The 23001-nt window shown below is 44.5% G+C and overlaps 1 protein-coding gene across 1 annotated transcript in view; it reads left to right on the forward strand.

Moving 5' to 3' along the window:
• The first annotated feature begins 715 nt into the window (after positions 1–715).
• NIBAN1 (niban apoptosis regulator 1) overlaps positions 716–23001 on the forward strand; it is a 97690-nt gene continuing 75404 nt past the window's right edge. The window contains exon 1 of the mRNA XM_053249794.1: positions 716–1193. Coding sequence (XP_053105769.1) covers positions 1139–1193 — 55 coding nt within the window. The 5' untranslated portion in view covers positions 716–1138. The remainder of the gene's footprint in view (positions 1194–23001) is intronic.

Genomic DNA, 23001 nt, shown 5'->3' on the forward strand with positions numbered 1-23001 from the left:
GTGTTGTAGTCTTGCCTCATAAGAAAGGTGCTCTAGGCCCCTGATCATCTTGGTTGCCATCTTCTGTACCTTCTCCAGTTCAACAATGTCCTTTTTAAGATGTGGTGACCAGAACTGTACTCAGTACTCCAAGTGTGGTCGCACCATAGTTTTGTATAAGGGCATTATAATGTTAGCCGTTTTATTTTCAATCCCCTTTCTAATGATCCCTAGCATGGAATTTGCCTTTTTCACAGCTGCCACACATTGAGTCGACACTTTCAATTAGCTGTCCACCACAACCCCAAGATCCCTCTCCTGGTCCGTCACCGACAGCTCGGATCCCATCAGCGTATACTTGAAGTTGGGGTTTTTCGTCCCAATGTGCATCACTTTTCACTTGCTAACATTGAACCGCATTTGCCATTTTGTCGCGCACTCCCCCAGTTTGGAGAGATCCTTTTGGAGCTGCTCACAATCTGTTTCGGATTTCACTACCCGGAAGAGTTTGGTATCATCTGCAAATTTGAAACATGGAAGCTCCACACAGCCATTAACTGACTAATAGCCAGTGACAGACGCCTCCTCTGCGAATTTGTTTAATTAATTCCCTTGTAAAGACATATAAGTTCGTAGGTACCTCACCTGGCAGGGCTCATGAGTTTTATTGAGTCATCTCCAACTGAAAATAAAAGAGGGAAAAGAAAGGGGGCGGGGGGAGAAGTGAGAAATGGCAACAGGAGAGAAAGTAAGAGACTGACTGCAGCAGGCAGGCATCTGAGTGGGGAAGAGTCAGTGCTCTTAAGTGGTCGAATGACGTACTAGGCTCTTGGCTGGAGAGAGGGTCGCTTTTCGCGGCCTGAGTCCCCCTGCTAGGAGGTGGAGTGGGGAAGGAGGAGGCGCCTGAGAAGGCGGTGCCTTTGGGGTGGAGGAAGTTTTGCACTTTGGGCCGCCGCCGCCGAAGGCAAAGAGAAAACCGCTCGGGGTTGAGAGCGAGAGACAGAGTGAGAGGCAAAGAGGAGCCGGCCAGCTCGACGTCCTTCAATCCCAGCAGCTCCCTCTAAGGATACTCACACAGACCATCCCCGCGCCTTGCCTTTCTTCGCTGCCGCAGCAGCCGGTCTCCTTCGCCGCCGCTGCTGCCCCGACCCCCGGCGCGATGGGAGGATCTGGCTCCAGTTTGCTGGACGAGAGCAAGTGCACTTACATCCGAGGTACAGTTCAGTCGTGACGCGGCTTCGGCGTACAGTGGTTGTCCGGAGAAGGTGCTGCTGAGCGCGGGGAGACCCGTTGCAAAGTTTCTATTTTTCCAAACTTGGGGACTAGTCTAGACAGGGGGTTGCTTTGCCATGCGTTGGGATGGGCTCGCTGGCGTGAAGAATGTGCGAAAAACCGAGAAACTTTGCAACGGTTGTCTCCCAAATTTGGGACAGTGACCCACATATTGTTGTGAATCGGGGATTGCTGTGAGCGCCTGGGTTGCTTCTTGAAGAGAGGAAGAGTCGAGAGCATCACATTTCCGTCTGCAACAGCCCAGCCAGTTGAAGCTAATTAATTAGTTTTGTGTGTATGAGCGCGCGCGTGCGTGCGTGTGTGTGGTATGTTTTTACGCCGACCTCTTGCTCAGCCGCATAGCGATATAACCCGTCCTATGAAAGAGAAACACGGTAGCAGTTGGCACGCAACCTGCAAGTGTCCACGTGCTCAAAAGCCCTTGCAGAGGCCAGGCACTCAAGAAGGGCACCTTACGGCTGAAGTTCTGTACGCCCTCTTGCTTCGTAGTTGACTGCAAATCGTATGCACGCTTAGCTGGGAGTCAGCCCCGTTGAATTCAGCAGGAGCAAGAACTCACGGGTAGGGTTGCATGGCAGTTGGTGGTTTAAATGAACATCCACGTGCAGCGGGACCTGGGCATATTTTATTTGGAAGTAAGTCCCGTGAGTTCAATGCGACTTACTGCCAAGGAAGTATCCTTAGGATTGCGATCTTCGTTCCTTCCGGGACTGAAATCTCCTGTATGTAGTATTATTAAGAAGCTTGGCTCAAGATCGAGGCATAAACTGGAGCTAGAAGCGTGCATAGGAGAAAGTGAAAGGTGGTAGTGGGCGAACGGATAGGGAAAGGCGATTTACTATTTGCAGCCTGCAAAACAGAAAAGAATTGTGGGTGCGGCAAAGATCCAAGAACCGGTGGGCAGGGAATTCTGACACTCGGTGATGAATATAGAGTTTGCCTGTTATAATAATCTCTAAGGAGGAGGATTAAGCAGATGTTAACTCCCTTAGTGAGTGGAAACTGCCTGTTGCTTAACTCTATAATGCACGCTTTCAAAACTTCCTGAAGAAGATTCTAAATATTATTTTATTTCAAAATTTATACCCTGCCAATCTCCCTGTAAAGAGACTCTTGTGGGGACTTGGGAGCAATTAAAAGCAAGCAATAATACATCAATAAAAGCAGTTTAGTTCAGTTACGATAAAATAAAATAGCAGATAACAGCCAACTGCCTTGCAAAACATTACTAAGCACATATGCCTTTCTAAAAGAAACTGTTGAATGAGGGGAGCAATCCTAGACAAAGCATTCCAGAAAAAAAATCTGCAAGAAGACCCTGCTGCTCTTTTTCACCTACCTTACTTCTTATGCCAAAATGATCTTTCACATAGGCTCGTCTTTTTCCAGTACCTCCACCATCAAGAACTGCTTGATGATGGTGGGGGTACTGAAAGAAGACCCTATATTTTGGAGGAGAAACTCTTTTATTATTTCTTCATCTTATCATTTCTGTAACATTGCTGAGTTACAAGCAAAGTGCTTTACAGTTCTGACTTTCATGGTGGGTCAGGCTGAGTCCAGGAGAAAATGACTTGTCTGCAGACACCCTGGTCAGTGAGCTTCATGACTGAAGGGGGATTTGATCCCAGGTCACAGAAAGGTCAGATTCATACATTACCTGAGTTGGATTACATAGGTGCTGCATCCTGTGCTATCCTGATAAGAGATGCCAGTAGCATGCTTTCCTGGAGTATTTCCAGGCAGCAGGCGTTACCACGGGTTTACTGTGAGTTTGAATTTGCCCCAAAGAAGTGACACAAAAAGTGAATTTTTCTAATGCACAATGAAAAAATGAATCATATGTGAAATGCTCCCCGATAGCTTGCAGATTTTGGGGTAAATCTGGCTGATATGTGAAAACACACCCTCCATTTCAGAGGAGAAGCGAGCTAAAAGCCCCATCTAGAAATGCGCCTGGTGGCCAGTAATACTGGCTTTTCATAAGATCTGTATTACAGTAGGGAAGGGGCAACTAGACAGTGCAGATGATATGAACTGGGCAGTAGCCAATTTCAGTATTCTGATAACTACACTTTTCACCAACACTCATCTCCAAGTTCCGTGGAGCCATGACTGTTACCAAGAGAATGTACTGCAATTATATATATATATTATTATTTTACACTTTTAAAAACACTTTTATTCTACTCTTCCTCCGAGGAGCTCAGAGTGGTGTACATGGTTATTTTTATCCTCCCAACAACCCTGTGAGGTAGGTTAGGCTGAAAGATACATGACTGGCCCAAAGTCACCCAGTGAGTTTCATGTTTGAATGGGGATTCGAACTTGGGTTTTCCCAGTCCTGGTCCAACACTCTAACCATAATGCTATGCTGGCTCTCAAGAACGTTGAACGTTGTTCCTTTAATTGTACTTTCATCACACTTCAGTAGTCTTCTCAACAAGTTAAGCTGTGTCTCCCTCTGAAAGTAAGGAAGCTGCATGGAAATAACCCAGTTGAAATGCTGGCCAAGTGTGCAGTGTGTAATTAACGCTAAGTGCTTTGAGCAACGGCATGCACACTTTGCTAGCTCCGTGCTTCCATACTGCAGGTGCTCTTGCACAAGTCAGGGGTGTGTTTCTGCTGTAACAGAGTGTTTCAGGGGTATGGGAAAAGGACCCAAACCAGTTGTGCTCTTGGCAAGAGCCCAACTATTTTTGGTTCTTTCCCCATACTCCAGAAGCACTCAGTTACCACAAGAAACACACCCCTAACCCTCAGAGATATATTTCTGTGCTGACAGAGCATGTGGGGAGTGCTGAAAACAATCATGCTCTTGCACAAAAGTGCTTATGACATGGAAGTGCAAGGCCTAGTGCTGTGTGTGCGTGCTGTTGTTAGTGCATGTACGTGCGCACACGCGCGCGCGCACACACACACACAGAGTTAGGCTGTCAACCGGTGCACTTTCCCCAAGTGTGAATGTCTTCATAACATTGGCAGGGCCCTGATGAAGAGTCTAAGGCCTTATATTATACTAGAGGCAGCTGCCTTGTCCATATCATTTCCTCCCGCTTTCTTGTAATGTCTAGGACAGTAACCACAATATGTGATCACTGATGTGGCACCATTGTGCTGTGCATTGCCTGGCTCCTGCACCTGACAGCCAAATATGTGAAGTGGGAGTAAGGGCAATGCATGGCATGATGACACCACATCATGTGTTTACCTACGCATGACAAGGAAGAGCGGGAAAGAGGCATGTAGTGGTGGTAGGGGGGGCATATTTCTTGCAACAGCTATCTGTGCCCAAACCTGTTTAGAGAACTGGGTCACGTCCTTCAACGGGACTTTCTTGCAAGATTTCTAGGTGGGTCAGTCTGATGTGCAAGAAGGCAGCATCCTCAGGGTCACTCTAAAGGTTAAGTTGTGCCGTCGAGTTGGTGTTGACTCCTGGCGACCACAGAGCCCTGTGGTTGTCTTTGGTAGAATACAGGAGGGGTTTACCATTGCCATCTTCCGTGCAGTATGAGATTATGCCTTTCAGCATCTTCCTATATTGCTCCTGCCCAATGTAGGTGTTTCCCATAGTCTGGGAAACATACCAGCGGGGATTTGAACCAGTAACCTCTTGCTCCCTAGCCAAGTTACTTCCCTGCTGCGCCATCCAGTGGCTCAGGGTCTCTCTAGCCTCCACTAACTGTTCTGCAAAACAGAAATGAGGATGACCAAATGCAAAAGAGGACTGAGCAAGTGCTGCTTATCATTCAGGAGTGAAAGAAACTGTACATGCCAAAATCATTTTGTCTTCTCTATTATTGAAGGGACTGAGCTCTGTCTTCATTTGCATTTGGTTACCTTAAATCAGTACTGTACATCCTCTGTACTAAATTCCCTCCCAAATCCCTGCAAATCAGCAACCCAAATCCTATGTCAAGAAAAACTGGAACATAGGAAGCTGCCGTATACTGAGTCAGACCATTGGTCTATCTTGCTCAGTATTGTCTTCACAGGCTGGCAGGGGCTTCTCCAAGGTTGCAGGCAGGAATATCTCAGTCCTATCTTAGAGAAGCCAGAACTTGGAACCTAGATACTCTTCTCAGAGCGGCTCCATCACCTGAAGGGAATATCTTACAGTGCTCACACTTCTAGTCTCCCTTTCATATGCAACCAGGGTGGACCCTGCTTAGCTAAGGGGACAAGTCATGCTTGCTACCGCAAGACCAGCTCTCCTCAACTGAATTTTGTGAAATTACAAGAACACTGAGGATCACAAGCTAAGGCAGAACAAGTGTAAATTGTCAATAAGGCAAGTTGGAGAGAAAGAATTGATTAGCATCTTGCTAAAAACATGGAGACGAACAATAAAGATGTCTTAAATACATATGTGTAAGTGGAAAGCTTCCTAGCCCAATAGGTTCCCATTTGATTTCAAAAGAAAAAAAACTTTTCACAGATGTGGAGATTAATGAAAATGAAGTTGAAAGGGAGAGTCAAGAGCGTCAGATTTCTGCAGGGTGCTTGGAGGCTATTTAAAACCATAGCAGTAGAAGCTTAGCTGGAACATACAACAGATTAGTAAATGTGTAAATAAGATCAAGAAGATATGAGCATGGTTAATGAGCAGAGTCAAGGAAACTTTTTAAAAAGGCAAGAAATCAGGCTTTAAATTTGATAACTTTCACTTAAATTCTAGGAACACTTGAGTACAAACTCTAGCAAAACAAATGTAAGTTGACAGTAAGCCGAGTGGAATTTTTTTTTTTTTTTGAGTAAAATTGCTGGGGCGGGATTTAACACAGACAATAACACTTTTTAAAAATACAGCCATAGAGGTGAGCTGAGACCATTAGATGAGAAATAAAAGGATTGCTCAAGAGATTGCAGAGAATCTTTTGACCTTTGTATCAGTCGCCGCTGTGGCAGATATTGGATAGATACCCAGGGCTGAACCATTTTGGGAGGAATGGGTTTGAAGAATTAAGTCAAATAGAGGTGACAAGAGATGAAGTTCTAAGACTAACTGACAAATTTAGAATGACCAAGTCAGTGGGTCCAGGAGGTATGCACCTGAGAAATCTTAAATAACTGAAATGTGAAATTCCTGATCTCCTAATACAAGTATGCAGTGTCACTAAAATAGGTCTCCTTCTTGGAGGATTTGAAATGAGCCAATGTAATGCTGATTCTTAAAAAGAGTAGGAACCAGGAAACTGCAGGCCAGTTAACAAATCAATGCCTATTCATGGTAAAAGGGTAAAAAGCATTATTAAAGATAGTGTTGTTAAACATAGAGAAGAGCAAGCATAGTTGGAGAGAAATCAGCAGGGCTTCTGCAAAGGGAGGTTGCGGCTCACCAACCTTTTGTTTTTATCTGAGAGTGTAAACATGCAAGTGAGTAGGAGTGATCTGGTAGACACCAGGGTTTTGCACACAGTCATGTGGGAGATGGTTTGGGTGGGGTAAGGCGCTCCTACCCTGTTCCCCACAGACAAGCAGCCCCTCGGTCTGGATCTGCAAATGCAACACCCAGATGGTCACGGCAGCCACAGTCTCGATTGCTGCAGATGGGAGCTGGCGGGTGGTGGGGGGAGGTCCTCCAAGAATTGACAAAAACTTCCCATGATGCTTTGCCCTTGCAGGAGACTGGCGGCTCTCATTGCATCATCAGCTGTCCCCTGATTGGCCACAAATGGGCAGGAGGTGGGACCAGCCCTACTGAAGGCATTGCTAGCAAAGAACTATAAAGTGTGCTGTGCAGAACAGCACGTTCACAGATGTGAGCTTCTGTAGTAACAGTGCTCTATTACAAACATTACTTCTTGCTCCCAGGCACTCCTGGAAATAGCAAATGCATCCACATGATCAACACACTGAAGTAGGATGGCTCCTATTTTTGTCCTACCTTGGTAAAGAGCAAGGTACAGGATCTGGGCTACCCACATTTGAGCGAACTGGGTTGGAGGAGAGATTTACATGGGTTCTCACAAGCCTGCAAACCTGGGCTGCATGACTCCTACCTTCATTTTGATAATCGTGTAATAGTCTCCTACATACCTGTGCTTCCAAAAAGCTTCTGAAAAAGTCCTCATCAAGGGCTCCTGGGTAAACTTGTTTACTTAGTACAATATTTTTTTCTTACCCTTCCCTATTTTTTTTTTAAAAGAATGCTCAAAGTAGTTTATAACATTTCAGATTTATAGTTTATGGATCTGTCTAGGACCAGGCTGCATTTGTTCCAAAATTGCACACAATCACTGGCAAAGTGCAGAAGCTTATTTTGGGGTGAGTATTATGGAGTTGCAGGAGATGGAAGAGATGTTGGAGCCAGTGAGGATACAGCAGCAGCTTCAAATAGATCATATGACTAGGAAAAAGAGCAAAGTTCTATCAAATAAAAACAAGATAAGGCAAGCTACCAGTTATCCAGCCCTTAAGGATAAGGGCATTGCATCATGATGGCAAGATTACAAAGCTGATCCTTGTTGGACCAGTTGAAGAAAATGTCAATGCTTGGGGCCAGCCACCAGGTGTGAACCTTTGTTATGCTACAGTCCTCATATATTAAAAGTCTACAGAGGTAGAGTTAGTCAGCTTCTTCAGGCTTCAGATGACTAACTGCATGATCCTGTGCAAATTCTCAGGTAACTCTTTCTGAATTCAGTCCTATGGGCAATTCCAAATAAAACTGCTTAGGATCAGAGTGTGAAAATATTCATGATTATGCCTGGTTTGTGTAATACAGGCAAACCTCATTATATACTAAACAGCTATTCGCAGTTTCATGTATCCGTGAGTGTCATATAGACATCTGACCTTCTTATCCGCGAACATGGAAGGGTTGAAACCCATGCTTTGGCATAAGAACAGCCCTGCTGGATCAGGCCCAAGGCCCATCTAGTCCAGCATCCCGTTTCGCACAGTGGCCCACCAGATGCCGCTGGAAGCCACAGGCAGGAGTTGAAGGCATGCCCTCTCTTGTGCTGTTACTCCCCCGCAACTGGTACCCAGAGGCACCCCACCCCCAAGGCTGGAGGTGGCCTAGAGCCTTCCGACTAGTAGCCGTCAATAGACCTCTCCTCCATGAAATTATCCAAACCCCTCTTAAATCCATCCAGGTTGTTGGCTGTTACCACATCTCGTGGCAGAGAATTCCACAAGTTGATTATGCGTTGTGTGAAAAAGTACTTCCATTTGCTGGTCCTAGATTTCCTGGCAATCAGTTTCATGGGATGACCCCTGGTTCTAGTGTTATGGGAGAGGGAGAAGAATGTCTCTCTATCTACTTTCTCCACCCCATGCATGATTTTATAGACCTCTATCATGTCTCCCTGCCGTCATCTTTTTTCTAAACTAAATAGCCCCAGGTGTTGTAGCCTAGCCTCATAAGAAAGGTGCTCTAGGCCATTGATCATCTTGGTTGCCCTCTTCTGCACCTTTTCCAGTTCCACAATGTCTTTTTTTAGATGTGGTGACCAGAATTGTACGCAGTACTCCAAGTGTGGCCGCACCATAGTTTTGTATAAGAGCATTATAATATTAGCAGTTTTATTTTCAATCTCCTTCCTAATGATCCCTAGCATGGAATTGGCCTTTTTAACAGCTGCCGCACATTGTGTCGACACTTTCAACGAGCTGTCCACCACGACCCCAAGATCCCTCTCCTGGTCAGTCACCGACAGCTCAGATCCCATCAGCATATACTTGAAGTTAGAGTTCTTCGTCCCAATGTGCATCACTTTACACTTGCCAACAATGAGCTGCATTTGCCACTTTGTCACCCACTCACCCAGTTTGGAAAGATCCTTTTGGAGCTCTTCACAATCAGTTATGGATTTCACTACCCAAAAGAGTTTGGTATCATCTGCAAATTTGGCCACCTTGATGCTTACCCCTGCTTCTAGATCATTTAGGAATAAATTAAAAAGCACCGGTCCCAGTACAGATCCCTGGGGTACCCCACTTCTTACTTCATTGTGAAAACTCTCCATTTATACCTACCCTCTGTTTCCTGTCTTTCAACCAGTTAGCAATCCACACATGTACTTGTCCCCTTATCCCATGACCACTAAGTTTCCTCAGGAGTCATTGATGAGGAACTTTGTCAAAAGCTTTTTTTATACGATGTCAACTGGATCAGCTTGATCTACACACTTGTTGACACTCTCAAAGAAGTCCAAAAGGTTGGTGAGGCAAGATTTACCTTTGCAAAACCCATGCTGGTTCACTCCCAGCAGGGCCTGTTCTGCTATGTGCTTTACAATTTTATCCTTGAGGATGCTTTCCATCAATTTGCCTGGAACTGATGTTAAGCTAACCGGCCTGCAGTTCCTAGAAGGGCAGAAATGATGGCGGATGTCATTTCCAGCCACCATTTTGTCCGCAGGAGCCATTTTGTGTCTCATTTCAGGGGGGGAATCAGAACAAATCCATGATTTGGGGGATCATTTTGGACATTTAGGGGGTGTTGCTGGATGCCAGGAGACCCATGGACCATGGCAGGGCATTTTATTTGTCCCGTTTTGGTGTCTGGGGTTGGGTTTTCTTTTAGTTTGGGGACCAAATGCCCACATTCCCAGACTCATTATCTGCCATTTTGTTACCCATGGTAATCTTTGGGAACAGAACCCCCGTGTATAATGAGGTGCACCTGTAACTTGTTGATCCATATTCTGTGTGAGTGTTAAAATTATTCCAGTGGTGAGGATCCATATAGAGTTCTCATGGAAGCAGCTTGAAAAATCAGTGGTATGTGTTCACATTACACTCAAAAAGCAAAGATATACGATCTTGAAAATGTAGGCACAGTATTGCTTGCCTTCAGTAAGCAATACTGAATACTTCAGAAATACTACACTTTTGTAGTAAAAAAAAATGAAAGAAACTTTAAAAAACCCTAAGTATATTGGCATATGGACAAGAGTTCAGCAGAAATATCACATCGTGTTTGGACCTTAAGCTGTCTCACTCTCTTTTATAAATAAGGAAAGTCAGAAAAGTAGAAAAGTGTGGGCACGGCTTTTATTTTTATGTTTAGTATGAAATCCTTTCATATTTTAAACTTGCTTTTGGCCTTTCTCTCCTACAGCTCTTTTTGCAACACCGTTGCCCAAGACTTTTGCTACCTTCCTACTCTCTTACTCAGCATTCTCCTTCAGTCAGCTCTTTCTATCTGATTGCTCCTTGAACTGGCTTGAAGGGAAGGCGAGGCAGGTCCCTAAAAGACACTGCCAATGTTAACCTTTCTCAAGTACCTAATCTTTTCAAGTCCATTTCCCCAAAGCCTTCTGCACTCAGTTCCAAAAGGCTGCAGACATTGTTCAAAGAGCATTGACTCACAATACGAACTTAGGAAGCTGCCTTTTATTGAATCAAACTGTTGGTCCTTCCAGCTTAGGATTGTTTACAATGACTAGCAGTTGTTCAGCAAAGTTTCAGATAGCGGTATTTCCCAGTCTAACACAGAGATGCCAGGGATTAAACCTGGCAGCTTCTTACATATAAATATAACCTATTCATGAGCTATAGTGTCTTCCCCAAGTTCCCTCATATTTGTGGAACCCTTATCCTTTTCTTCCTTCTTGCCTGTGAGATTCTTTAAATGGTGAGATCTTCAGAGTCAGGACTTCTTAGAATAAGGACTCTTAACATATAAAGTAGTATACACATTAGTGTACATTGAAAATCTTTATATATAAAAGCCAGGGGCTCTGCAGGTAAGCCTGGGATCCCTGGAGGGATAGCGAGCATTTCATCCATGGTGCTACACCACTCTCCCAGTTCACCCCCTTGATTTTCTTTTGTACACATTATTGGTTGCCAGGGGAGATAACACACGGCCAGGCCATCGGAGACACTGTTGCAGCGAGGCTGTACTTGCCTCCACCCTTGACACTGGGTGCTCTAGCCTTTGTTGATAGGATTTCACAGGGGGTTGCAATGGGTGCTGATCTACGTGCAAAATGTACCGTAAAGATGTACTCTACCTCTCAGCAGTCTTTGCAATATACAAGTCTTTTTTTGTATAAACACACATACACCCTTATCATAATGATGGGTATTTTGCTAGTAAGTAATACTGGGGATTCCCATTTTGAAACCTCTGTGTTCTACAGATGAGTAACTCTTTGACTCTGTTTTCGAAAAATGACACTTTATTTGTCACATTACTATATGAAAGCCTGTCACCTTGGAGAAAAGCTGCAGATGCCCTGTTTTATGGGCCTATGCTTTACTGTGGGTTAAGCACTTGCAACCATATCACCACACATGTCAAGATAGGAAAGAAGACAATTGTCTTGTTTCTTTGGAAAAGATCCTATTTAAGGTATGTACTGGCTGAACCCAAATTCTGCTACTGTAGAGGCTAGCAGAAACTTCATTCTGCATTTTCTGCCTTTGCTGAATTTGGCGAGTGCGTTTGACAGGAGCTGTAAGGATTATAACTGTTGTTGATGAGTCCATAGTGTCCTCTTGAAAAAAGTGTGTAATCTGAAGTTTACTAAAGAGAATTTCCAATAGTGTGGGTTTTGAACTTTAGGATCATAATTCTTCTCTGCATTCAGGTGTCACACAGGTCTTAAATTTGTGCAGGGCTTAGCTGGCATCTGCTTTCAGTGTTGGAACTCCTCCCTCGAAGAGATGAAATCAGAACAGATGAAAATGCTCCTGAGCAAGTACAGGGTACTTTTTTTCTTTTCAACCACTGAGTAACTACAGAGAGTGCCCATACCTCATTGATTAGGCAGAAGGGCTTCTAGATCAGACCGTGTTGTTTCTAGGCAGATTTGAGTCTCTGTATTTCCCCCGACACCTATATTGGGCAGCACCTATATCTCTGTGGTGAGGGGGCTGTGGCAGAGGGTGAGGGGAACAATCAAGTACTAGCATGCAGATGCTCTGCGTGGGTTAAGCTAGTGTGATATATTGAATGCTAACAGAACTCTACCCCATTCTTCTGAAGTCTTTTAGATCTAATTATCTAAGCTGTTTTTCTTGACAATCAACCTATTGTTTAATTTTGTTCTGTTATATTAGTACTCCATCATGCCATCCTAAATAGTTATTTTACCTGTTTGATGTCACACCCACACATTAAATATTTTGGACACATCTAATTACACTCTTGATTTAGTCAAGCAGACAGCAATCACTGCATTAAGACTGTGACATAAATCAGATCCTCAAGCTTCTGTAAACATTACCTTCAATTGCTTCTGTTCACTGCCTTCTTTGGAATGATAGTTCCAGGTGTGGCTTCAATGTTTAGAAAAAGAGATAAAGGTAAAATTGGGTCGGTGTAAAATCGAGTCGGTGTTGACTCCTGGTGACCTCAGAGCCCTGTGGTTGTCTTTGGTAGAATACAGGAGGGGTTCATTGCCTTCTCCCACACAGTATAAGATGCTACCTTTCAGCATCTTCCTATATCACTGCTGCCCGATATAGGTGTTTCCCGTAGTCTGGGAAACATACCTGTGGGGATTCGAACCGGCAACCTCTGGCTTGCTAGTCAAGTCATTTCCCAGGTAGCCCACAAATGCAGAAGCTCCATGAGAGCATACATAGAGCTCTAAATGGATGCAAAGGTCTTTACTAAAGGTCAACATTGGACTTGAAATCTCCAAGTGGTAGATACTGATTATTTTCATATTATGACAATATGAAAAGTGTGACTTTTCACAAAAGCCATGCTGGATCAGGCCCAAGGCCTCCCAAAGTGGACTGCTAGATGCCTCTAGGAAGCAGGAGGTGAAGGCATGCCTCCTCTCCTGCTGTTGCTACCCTGCAAATGTTGTTTAGAGTCATCCTGTCGCTGAACCTGGAGGTAGCCTAGAACAATCAGGACTAGTAGCCATTGACTGACTTGCCCTCTAGTATGTTATTTAGGGATAGTTAAAGGGTTGATGTTGTTTAGTGTCATAGTTTGTGCTTTTTTGTATTTACACTGTTTTGATATGCTGTCTCAGTGTTTGATGCCTTGGTATAATTCTTGGTCTGCTGCTGAATGCTAATGAATTTGAACTGTGTTTGGGTGTGTTGTACTTTGTGCTGGTTGAAGACTGAAATAAAATCATGATGATGACTTGTCCTCCATAAATTTATCAAAATAATTTCAGGTTGTGTGTATGCAACCACAGCGATCCTGGTTAAAAAGTTAACCAGGATCACTGAGCCCTGCAGAGCTGATTGTGAGAACCCAGAATTTCTGGAGAATCCAGATCAAACCTCTGCGGTTAAACCACATTTAACCAGTTTAGATAAACAGGCTCTGATCTTGGCTGTCTGTTCTGGTTAAATGCAGTTCATCTAGAGTGGTTCGACCAGAATTGCCTGGAAATTCTGAGGCTGTTCTCACAAGCAGCCAAGACCAGACTAGGGCAGCTAAGCCCAGGCTTGGCTGCCTGTGAGAACCACCGAGAGCTGCGTGGTTCCTGGTGGCGCCTAGGGAGCCCACTGGTTAGTCAAGGTTAACTGCTCGTGTGTCAGTGCCGGTTGCAGCTGGTGTTGACACAGGGCTCCAGGCCATTGCCGGGTGTGTGTGCGTGTCCCATAATGCACTGCACACTTGCACAGTACATTGTGGGATTTCTGGGGGCTGGAACGATGTGTCCTAGCCTCTGAACCTCCATGTTGCCTGAGGCAGTAGTGGCTCATCTAGGCGCATGATATGCATGCCCAGCAACTCTTCTGGATAGTCTGCAAGGAAGGTAACCTGCTGCAGCCTTCCCCACCACCCGCCCTCAAGCCCCTTCATGCAATCGTGAGAAAGGGGTCTCTGTGTCCTCACTAACAGTTCTGAGGGCAGGGATGTAGAAGTTGCAATTAAAAGCAGGAGGCGCAAAATACCTCTGGGCCCCTGAGGAAGATGAGCCCACTGGCTGGGTGACAGCTTGCTCTTTGCTCTCCCCATCATAGGAGGGAAGGTGGAGGGGGCAGGGGCCCCTCTTCACTTTTTGTCCCATGGCCTACTCCAGTCTTGCTCCTCCCTGGCTGCAAAGCTCAGTGGTCTTGGTTAAAGAGTTAATCAGGATCACCATGATTGTGTGATAGCAGCTTCAGTAAATTTTAAGCAGTTGTGTGCCTTATGAGAATCCTAGGAATGAAGCAAAGGACAATCCTCTAAGCACAGCTTTCAGAGATCAGCTGTCACTGATACACGTGCTCCATGCATCGAGACCCCTTAGCAGCAGGTAGTATTTAACAGGGACATATTGTAAATTGAGCATAGACTGAAAGGTGACCAACATTGGCTCTGTTCACTGATTCACCTCTGTGTGAGTTGAGTCACAGGCAACAAAGGTCTCTCTAAAATCCTGCGCCCCAGCCTCAACCACTCAACCACTCTGTTCAAATCAAGGCACAAGGCACTCTAACGTCCCCCACATCTTGTGTGAACAACAATTATGGGCCAGACCAGTTCAGATGAACAAGACCCTCCACATGCAATAATAGATATAGTTTTAATAGTTTTTAATGTTGGGTTTTAAATGATTTTAATGTTTTAATTATTTTTAATTTTGTTTAATTGGTCTTGTTTTTGCTGTACACCACCCAGAGATACAGGTTTTGGGTGGTATATAACTGTTTTTTTGTTGTTTTTTTAAGTTGGGGCTATGCCGAGAATGTCACTGGTGGATGCGTTATTGTGATCTCAACACATTCTTTAATGGCAAGAGAGAGGTGTTCATCCCAATTTCCCCTTTATATGTGCTCCAAAACCCTCTTTAAACCCTGCTTTAAGGTTTGCTTCATATGCACTCACTTTCTGAATGTTGTTTATCTGAGCTAACTAGGGGGCAAGCTGCTGGAGCATCTGCTGCTGTTCACATTGGAGGGTGTGGCTTAAAGAGCCTTTCCCACATTTTGCCTTGCATGGGAGAAAGAAATGAAGGTTCATTTAAAGGTGGTGTATGTCCTTGGATAAGGGAATAGCTGGAGGGTATAGATGGTATGTTTCTTTGGGCAGGGTAGGGCCTTTCATTGTCTTTTACTGGCAGGATAGTATGTCCAGAGCAGAGATTTCACAAAAACAAGCTCTTCCTTCCTGTTTATGAAATCACTTCTGTTGTTGTGCTGTAGATCTACAGTTTTGGGAAGAGACCATTTCAGCGATCTTCCCCGACAGGGCTGCAACATTTGAGTTTTTCATGCATGAACTCATCTGATCATGTGGGTTGTCTCCACAATGTTTTCCATATAATTTGTTTGATGCACATGGCATTATGCCCCCCCCCCCGGCCAACACCTTCCAAGTAGACTGGGGTATCTTCCTGGTGGGGACTATAAATGTATGACACAGTCTTCAGTTATGAGGGGTAGAGGGCTTGGATTTCTTCCTGTACTCAAACTGGTTATGAACACCTACATGCTATTTCAGACCCTAATGCTCAATATATTTTAAATAGGCATGCACCTACATGTCAAATTCCCCTCTCCCTTGGTGTGTTGAGTGTACCTGAAGAGCCTCTGTTGGTTGTTTCGTTGTAGCTTCAAATAGAGTTTTCACAGAGAACTTTGAAAGCAGTGATTCCAATGTGGTGGGATGGGAGCCGCTGATCATTATTGCTCTTGTTTTTGTACTTCTTTTAAACAAAGATCTTTTACAAAAGGAATAAGAAAATGGTTCTCTGTCTCCAAGAGGCACACAGCCTAAAATGTAACGCAAGGAACACTCCAGCAACAGCCACTGGACTGGAGTGACCTAATGTTGGTTTAACTCTTGAAAGTAGTCTTATTATTTATGTTTCTGGGATTAGGAGAAAAACATTTGAAAAAATTACACTGAATTTAGTTCAGATTTATTCCTTTTCCTGATCAAAAATGTCTGGAACAATAATTTCTGTAACATAGGATGTTGCTGGGGGCGGGGGGAGAAATAGATATCAGGGGATTCAGAACAATCTCCTGCTACTGGAAGAGAAATAAATGTGCCATCTAAGATCCTTGCAGATAGGATCACGAAGTGCTCCTTCCCCTTCCTCACCATGCAATGAAACCCCAGCAGACTGAAAAAGAACTGATAATCCACATACTTTTGTACCCCCTTTGCTTACCTGCTGGCTTGTCTACCTGCATAATCACAGCACTAGTTTAGGAGGCTGTGCTTGCATTCCAGTAGATCCCTCTAGGAAGGAATGTGAAGTGGGGAAGAACTGAGAGAAGGTCTTCAGAGGAAGAAATAATCAGTGGAATAGGTATTGTTCATAAGGTAATAAGAGAGCTTGTTGTTCATTGTTCATAAGAGAGCCTGGGTGGCCAATAATGGGTGGCATCCAGATTTTTGACACAGCAGTGTGCCACTGGCTGAAACTCCTTCTGTGAATGAAAAGAGAGTCCCCTTGTACAAGGACACCTTCAAATCACACAGTAAGGGCGTTTACACAACCCAGATCACTGGTGGCTAGGGAGGGCTGGGAGGAACACAGGAGCATACCTATCTTCCCCCACATGATCTTCTTGATCCTATCGCCATGCTGCTCTGCCGTGCTCACAGTTGCCACTGCGGTGAGCAGCGTGGTGATCTGGAGGCCAGGGAAATGCAGCCCATCCTCCAAAAATCCTACAATGGCACTGTGCAAGGAGCGCGGTGCTTTGAGTGATTTCCCCATGAGAAAGATGCTCTAGGTGTCCGACTGTGTCTGCTTGGGCTGCCTGCTCGTGCATGCCCTCTTGCCTCAGTAAAAAGTAAAGGCTGCCTGCCCATACACACCCTCTTACCTGGCGGCAGGGCAGCACTGGGATCAGCCTTGATCCTGGCGCTTCACATGAGCAGCTCTACAGATATGACTGTTCAAGCCTGGATAGGGCTGCTTGTGTGAACATCCTTCGTGACTTCTTGCATGAGTGCAGCTTTTCTTCCATTTACAGAAGGAGCTTCTGCTGGCGGCGCATCGGAGGTGTGGGTGCCATCCTCTGAGTTTAGTTGAAAATTTTTGTTTCAACTTCAGAATGTGGTTGACCTTTTTAAATGTAAAACTAGAATGGGTTATGATCTTCTTGGTGGGTTGGGAGGAGAATCATCTTCTCTTGAGGGGCATAGCTTCATGCTAAGCCACATTCCAAGGCCTCATTTCTCTCTCCATATTTTTTAATATGCTAGTGATCAATCACAAAGTTAGGCATAAATAACTGTAGCCAGGTGTACACACACAAATGTCAGACAAGTTTCTTTCTGTGCCATCCTACTCATCTTTCCAAATCTCTACCCTTTGTGCTAGTCATGGATCTTCGTCCTGTAGACTTCCCATCTTCCTGCCATGCTATTTTTTGGAGTACAGGGATGTTTTTTTTTAATGTGGGGAACATTCCATTATGTGAGCCCCTACATGCAATCTGAGATTGTACAGTTAACAAAAACCCCAAACACTTCCTTATCTACTGTCTGTGTGAGCACTAGGCCTTAGTTGAAAGTGAAACATAATTTTAGAACCTAAAATTAAGTCTCCTGTGTTCATCAGCCTCTGTCTGCTGTAACTGTAATGGACCTTTTTGTTCAAAGATCTTTGCAGAAAGTAAAAGTATGACCAGGAAAAACTGAATTCTGCAACCAATATACATTATGCAAAGCAGGCAATTTTTTAATAGATTTGCTTGTTTTGTATAACTTATTTTGCTTTAGTATGTAGTGCAAAGCACTGAAACCCTACCTGCATTGTTCTGCAAGACTCATGAGCCAGTGGTGGCTCCCAAAAGCTGCTCCCTAATTGTTTATTAAACTTGTGCAAAGGTTTGCCCAAAGCCAAATATTCCCCACAGCTCTCCTAACACCACATGGAGACTACTGTTCCCATCATGCAGTATCCCAAAGATCTCAAGATATTTGGTAGGCTAATGTGCTCTTGTTCTATCCTTTGCTCCTCATGCTTCCTGCTCCAAGGTTCTGGGTGTGTGCCAGTTTGGCCAGTCAGCATTTGGAGAGTTCAAATATATTTCTTTTGACTTTGCCCAAATTTGAGACCCCCAGTCCTTCTATGAAGACTGTTTATTCCTGAATGACAGCATTGGGAAATGAGTGTTCAGCCTTTTCGGTTTGGTCTCATTCTTAACTTTGCAAGAGGTGCATTTATGAATAAATAGAATTTTTCATACTCAAGGTAGTCCTAGGGACACACTATTGGTTACATGCAAATGTGCATTATGAAGTGCTGACCTTAGAAGGAAACAAAAAGGAATCTACCCACTTCTGTCTCACACTCTGTTGCTCTTAGTGGCATTCAGAATCTGCTGTCTACCTTATCTCATGGTAGGACTAGGCCTGACCTTAAGCATCGCTTGCTCCTATTAGCAAAATAAAACCTTATGAGTATTTATACTTGAGAGTAGTTTCCACTTATTCCGCTAAGAATTCCTTGCTTTTAGTACTTCTGCACAATCTCAATAAATTGCAAGAAATATTGTTGCTTCAGAAAACCCTCAAGTCAACCCTTATTAAAGCAGCCATAGCACAGACCTTTAAAACTGCTGGTGATTTTAGGTGCAACTTTAATAGTGATACAGGGAGTACTTATGGCGGTGTCTTCTGATCACAGAGGCTCTTACTCCTGGATTTCTGGGCTGAAGTCCAGGGCCTCCACACCCCCAGGTGGCCTCCAAATCCTCTTTAGTCTGTCTCAAGTGGTATGGTTGCTGTGCCAGGCCACTGGCTGAGCATGACTGTGACCGGCACTGGGGAGCTGAGCATGACTTCTGTTTTAAAGACAGGGGGGAGTGGGGGGGGATATGCGGGATGGGAATGTGTTAAGTTGCATGTTGAAATGTTTATGCTAATACACATTTTCATAAATATACCTGTTTTATATTCTTACATTCTTCTGAGTTCAGTTGCTGTTCGTGTCCTCAAGAACCCATGTGTTAAAAATACTGCATGGGTCACTGGGTGTGTGTGTGTGTAGGAGGATGATGCTTAACCTACAGAGGGGAGTGGCGTTCCTTTAGGGCCAGGCTCCAGAATTACCTAGGTGCATCTCTGCTTCTGGTTCCTGGCAGCTGATAACCTAATCCAGGGCTCTTTGCTCCATATGGAGGGAGCAGAAGGACCTGCAGGTAGATTTGGGGCTAGAGCAAAGAGCCCGCCAGCCCACAGAAGCAACCCCACTGTTTATTTGTAGAGCCAGTGGCTGACATCCTGACTAAATTACTTGACAGAAGCTCTGTTGAAATTACATTGCTTTGCTCACTTTTTTGGATCTGTTTTCTCTCATATGGGAGTTATTCACACATGGCTTCATGCTGCGGGGTATCTGAAGAACGAATCTGCTTCGCAGCAGATTCACAGAGGTTTAATTCGGGGGATTAAATGGACCATTCACATAGGGTCGGCTCCTCTCGGCAATCCCTGCAGATCTTTTTCCTGTGTATATTCCCACAGCTTGCTCCAGGTTTTTTCTCCAACCAATCACATCCCAGAGGAGGAGGCAAGAGACCATTTTGTTGTTGTTAGTTTGACAGCTAGTTACAGAAGACCAGTAAGACAAGTTGCCAGATCAAACAACAGAACGCTTAACCCGAACCTGCGGAATCTGACCCAAATCTGTGCTGATTTTTATAATGAACTTGCCTTTGTGACTGCCTTCATCACTTCATGTTTCCCCACCCCAGACCATGGAAGTTTAAAGTAGAAATCATTGCTTTCTATCTGTGATGAAGAAAATTCAGCCTCAAGGAATTAGCTCAGACACAAAGGGCTCAGGTTACATTGAACCTGTAGTCTTTATTGTTAAGCTTCATCCTCCAACAACATCTGCATATGTAAAGCCTATGGCGTTCCTATGGTGACCAGTGTGATATTGGGGTGGGGTGGGGAGCCAAATTACTGGTAATGGCCCCTCCAAACATCAAGGGAGAAGCAGCGGGGCATACCAGAAAGCTCGGGTTTTTCAAAAAATGCTGCTGCAGATAGATGATACTTTTACCCTGGACATAATTTAGGCCAAGCTAGAATGTGCTTTGGTAATTCGGGAGGAAGCTGAATCTTGTGTGTACTGGTCTCGGATAGCTCACAGGGACTTTGGTGTAAATCCAGCTGATATGTGGACTCACACCCTCCATTTTGGAGGAGATGTGAACTAAGAGCCATGTGTGTAGAAGTCCATGGGAAATCCTGGAAGATCAGTTTCAAAAGCTATCTTTCTGACTTAGCCTGAGATCTTATGTTCACTTACTTAGGAGTGAGCTCCACTGAATACTATGGGACTTGTGTCTGTGTAAGCGCACACAGGATCACATTGTTAGAGAGGTTCACAGAGAGTATATCTATAGAATAAACTTAAATTGGGTATAATAGCCATTACCTCTCCTCAGGTCACCTTGGGAACTGTAGTTCCATGAGAAGGGCGACAGAGGTTGTCAGCAGTACTGGCAAACCACAACTCCCAAAATTACATAGGGGAAGCCATGGCACTTAAGCTGGTATAAACCAAGACAGGTTTGTAGGATATGTCCAAATACGGCCTTTTTAATATCTAAGAATCCCTGCTATAAGAAGTCAGTTCCTTTGCTTTTAGTAGAGTGTTATAAAAGCTAACACATTGCCCCTTTATATAGCAGGGATTCTTAAATATAAATATAACCATATTTGGACATATCTATACTACAGACCTAACTGGGTTTTATACCAGCTTAACTGGTATCGGTTCCGTTCCCTGTTTTGCTATGCTTAGAAATTTGCTCAATAGAGAGAGTATTTGATTATACATTTTGTTTAGTTCCTGTTACTTGTTGCCAGATTGCACTGGGGAAAATGAGAAGTTGATTAGTGCCACGCTAAACTAAAGATGCTTCATCTCAAAGGTTGCACTTGGATACAAGCAAGTTCCTGAATGTAAACAAACATGGTAGAATGTATCTGCATGAGTTAAGATATTACGCAGTAACTTGAGCAACAGCTTCCAGTTTGAGAGTTATTAAGTTTTACCCTCCCCCACTCCTTTTGAATGCCTTATATTTTAGCAACAGGAAATGTGGTCAACTGAAATATTCTCCTTTTCCTGTAAGATTCAGCACTAGCAGGTGTTAGTTTCATGACTTTAAAAGCAGCTGACTGTGTAACTATGATCTATGGAAAGGCATTTGACCAGAATGAAATCTTTGAAGAAGCCAAGGATTGATCTGGAAGTTATTTGGGGAAAGGTGTGACTCCAATCTCATGTTTGCCAAGAGAGCAGGGAATATGAGGGCAAATGAGACTCAATCCCCACAGACTGGGGCAAATGCCACCTAATCCCCACATTACTGTTATAAAGGAAAATTTGGGTTGGTGACCCTATGTTTTCCTTGTAATGTTTATTTTGGCCCCCAGAAACCAAAAAATTGTGTTGTAAGTAGGGAGCAGGAGGCAACCAAGATTATATGCACCACAGACTGAAACTATTTTTAATAGACACAGCTTCTGCCAAAGAACTCTAGGAACTGTAGTTTTATGTGGAAGGATAAGGATATCTAATTTAAAAAAATTTCATCTTCCTCCCCATCTGCACAGTTAATTTTGAGCCAGGGTGTTATTTAGGAAGTGGGGAGCAGTAATTTTGCCTCCACACCACTAAAGATATGACTTGAGTTCAAATGGGCCACGACTTTATTGAATAAACCAAACCCAAATTAACCAACGACATTTCCCAGGATTCTTGTCAGGACCACCCAGTCTCTGATCTGGAGGAAGCCCTCTCAGGGAGGAGAGTGAGCACATCCCAGCCAAGGCCTCTGGCTCTTAAGAAGGCCCCTTAGGTCCAGCATGCTCTGAGCAGTTTCTGCAGCAGTTTCTGCATTCACCCATTTGGAGGAGTCTTGGATTTCTTTAGGGACCTGGTGCCCCCCAGTGAGGCTCCTGTTCTGTACCTAGAACCCCTTTCACCATCCCTGAGACCCCAGAAACAGAGGTGACAGTGTGCCAGGGCTGAACTCCAACATCAGAGATAAAAATACTGCCTTTGCTACTTGGGGCTTTCTTCTTGATGGGCCTACTTGGGAGGAGGGGGGGCAGCTCAAGCACCTGCTTTGGATCAGGGCCAGCTTGAGCTCCAGGAAGGGGAAGGGCTCCTAGCTCCTACGTAACTCTTTCCTTTGCAGCCAGCCTTTGCTGGTTCAACAGCTTTTACTTCGAGCTCTTGTCTCTAGTTGCTGCCTTGCTAGACCTGGGTACTGGCAACTCTTTGAGGGGAAGCCATGATGTAAACTGATGGAAAACCTAAAGGCTGTTTTCACGTGTAGGCAAAACCGGGCTAACAAAGCCAAGCCCAGTTTTGCCTACACGTGAGAACTGCCAGGATTGTGTGCCCAATCCCGGCGACACATCAGCAGCAAACCCGCCTCTGGAGCCATCCTCTAAAACAGGGCTAAGAGCTTTCTTAACCCCATTTTTCTGATTGTCTGCAGATGGGGGTGGCAGACTGATCGTGAGAAAGGGCTCCTAGTGTAGATATGCTCCCAGAATACACCACTGCATGGTACACTAAGCTGCTTATTTAGTGGGCTAGAACTCTTGGACATCAGAAGTAGATTGTAGTGCTTCAGGGATGCCAAGCAGCTTGAAGAGAGGGGGGCAATTGGAAAAGTGAAAGGAGGTGGGGCTTTGAAAATAAGCCCATGGACTCTGGGCATAGCTACTGCCATCAGAGCAGCAGCAGCAGTGGTCCTGGCAGAGCAGTAGTATCCAAAGACCGTTGGAGGTGGTGGGAAAGAGAGAGGAGAGGGGCAAGAGGGAAGTAGATATGTGTGCACACATTCACACCACATGGGAGGGTGGGAGAGAGC

Source organism: Hemicordylus capensis, chromosome 4 (assembly GCF_027244095.1).
Source record: "Hemicordylus capensis ecotype Gifberg chromosome 4, rHemCap1.1.pri, whole genome shotgun sequence".
NCBI lineage: Eukaryota > Metazoa > Chordata > Lepidosauria > Squamata > Cordylidae > Hemicordylus > Hemicordylus capensis.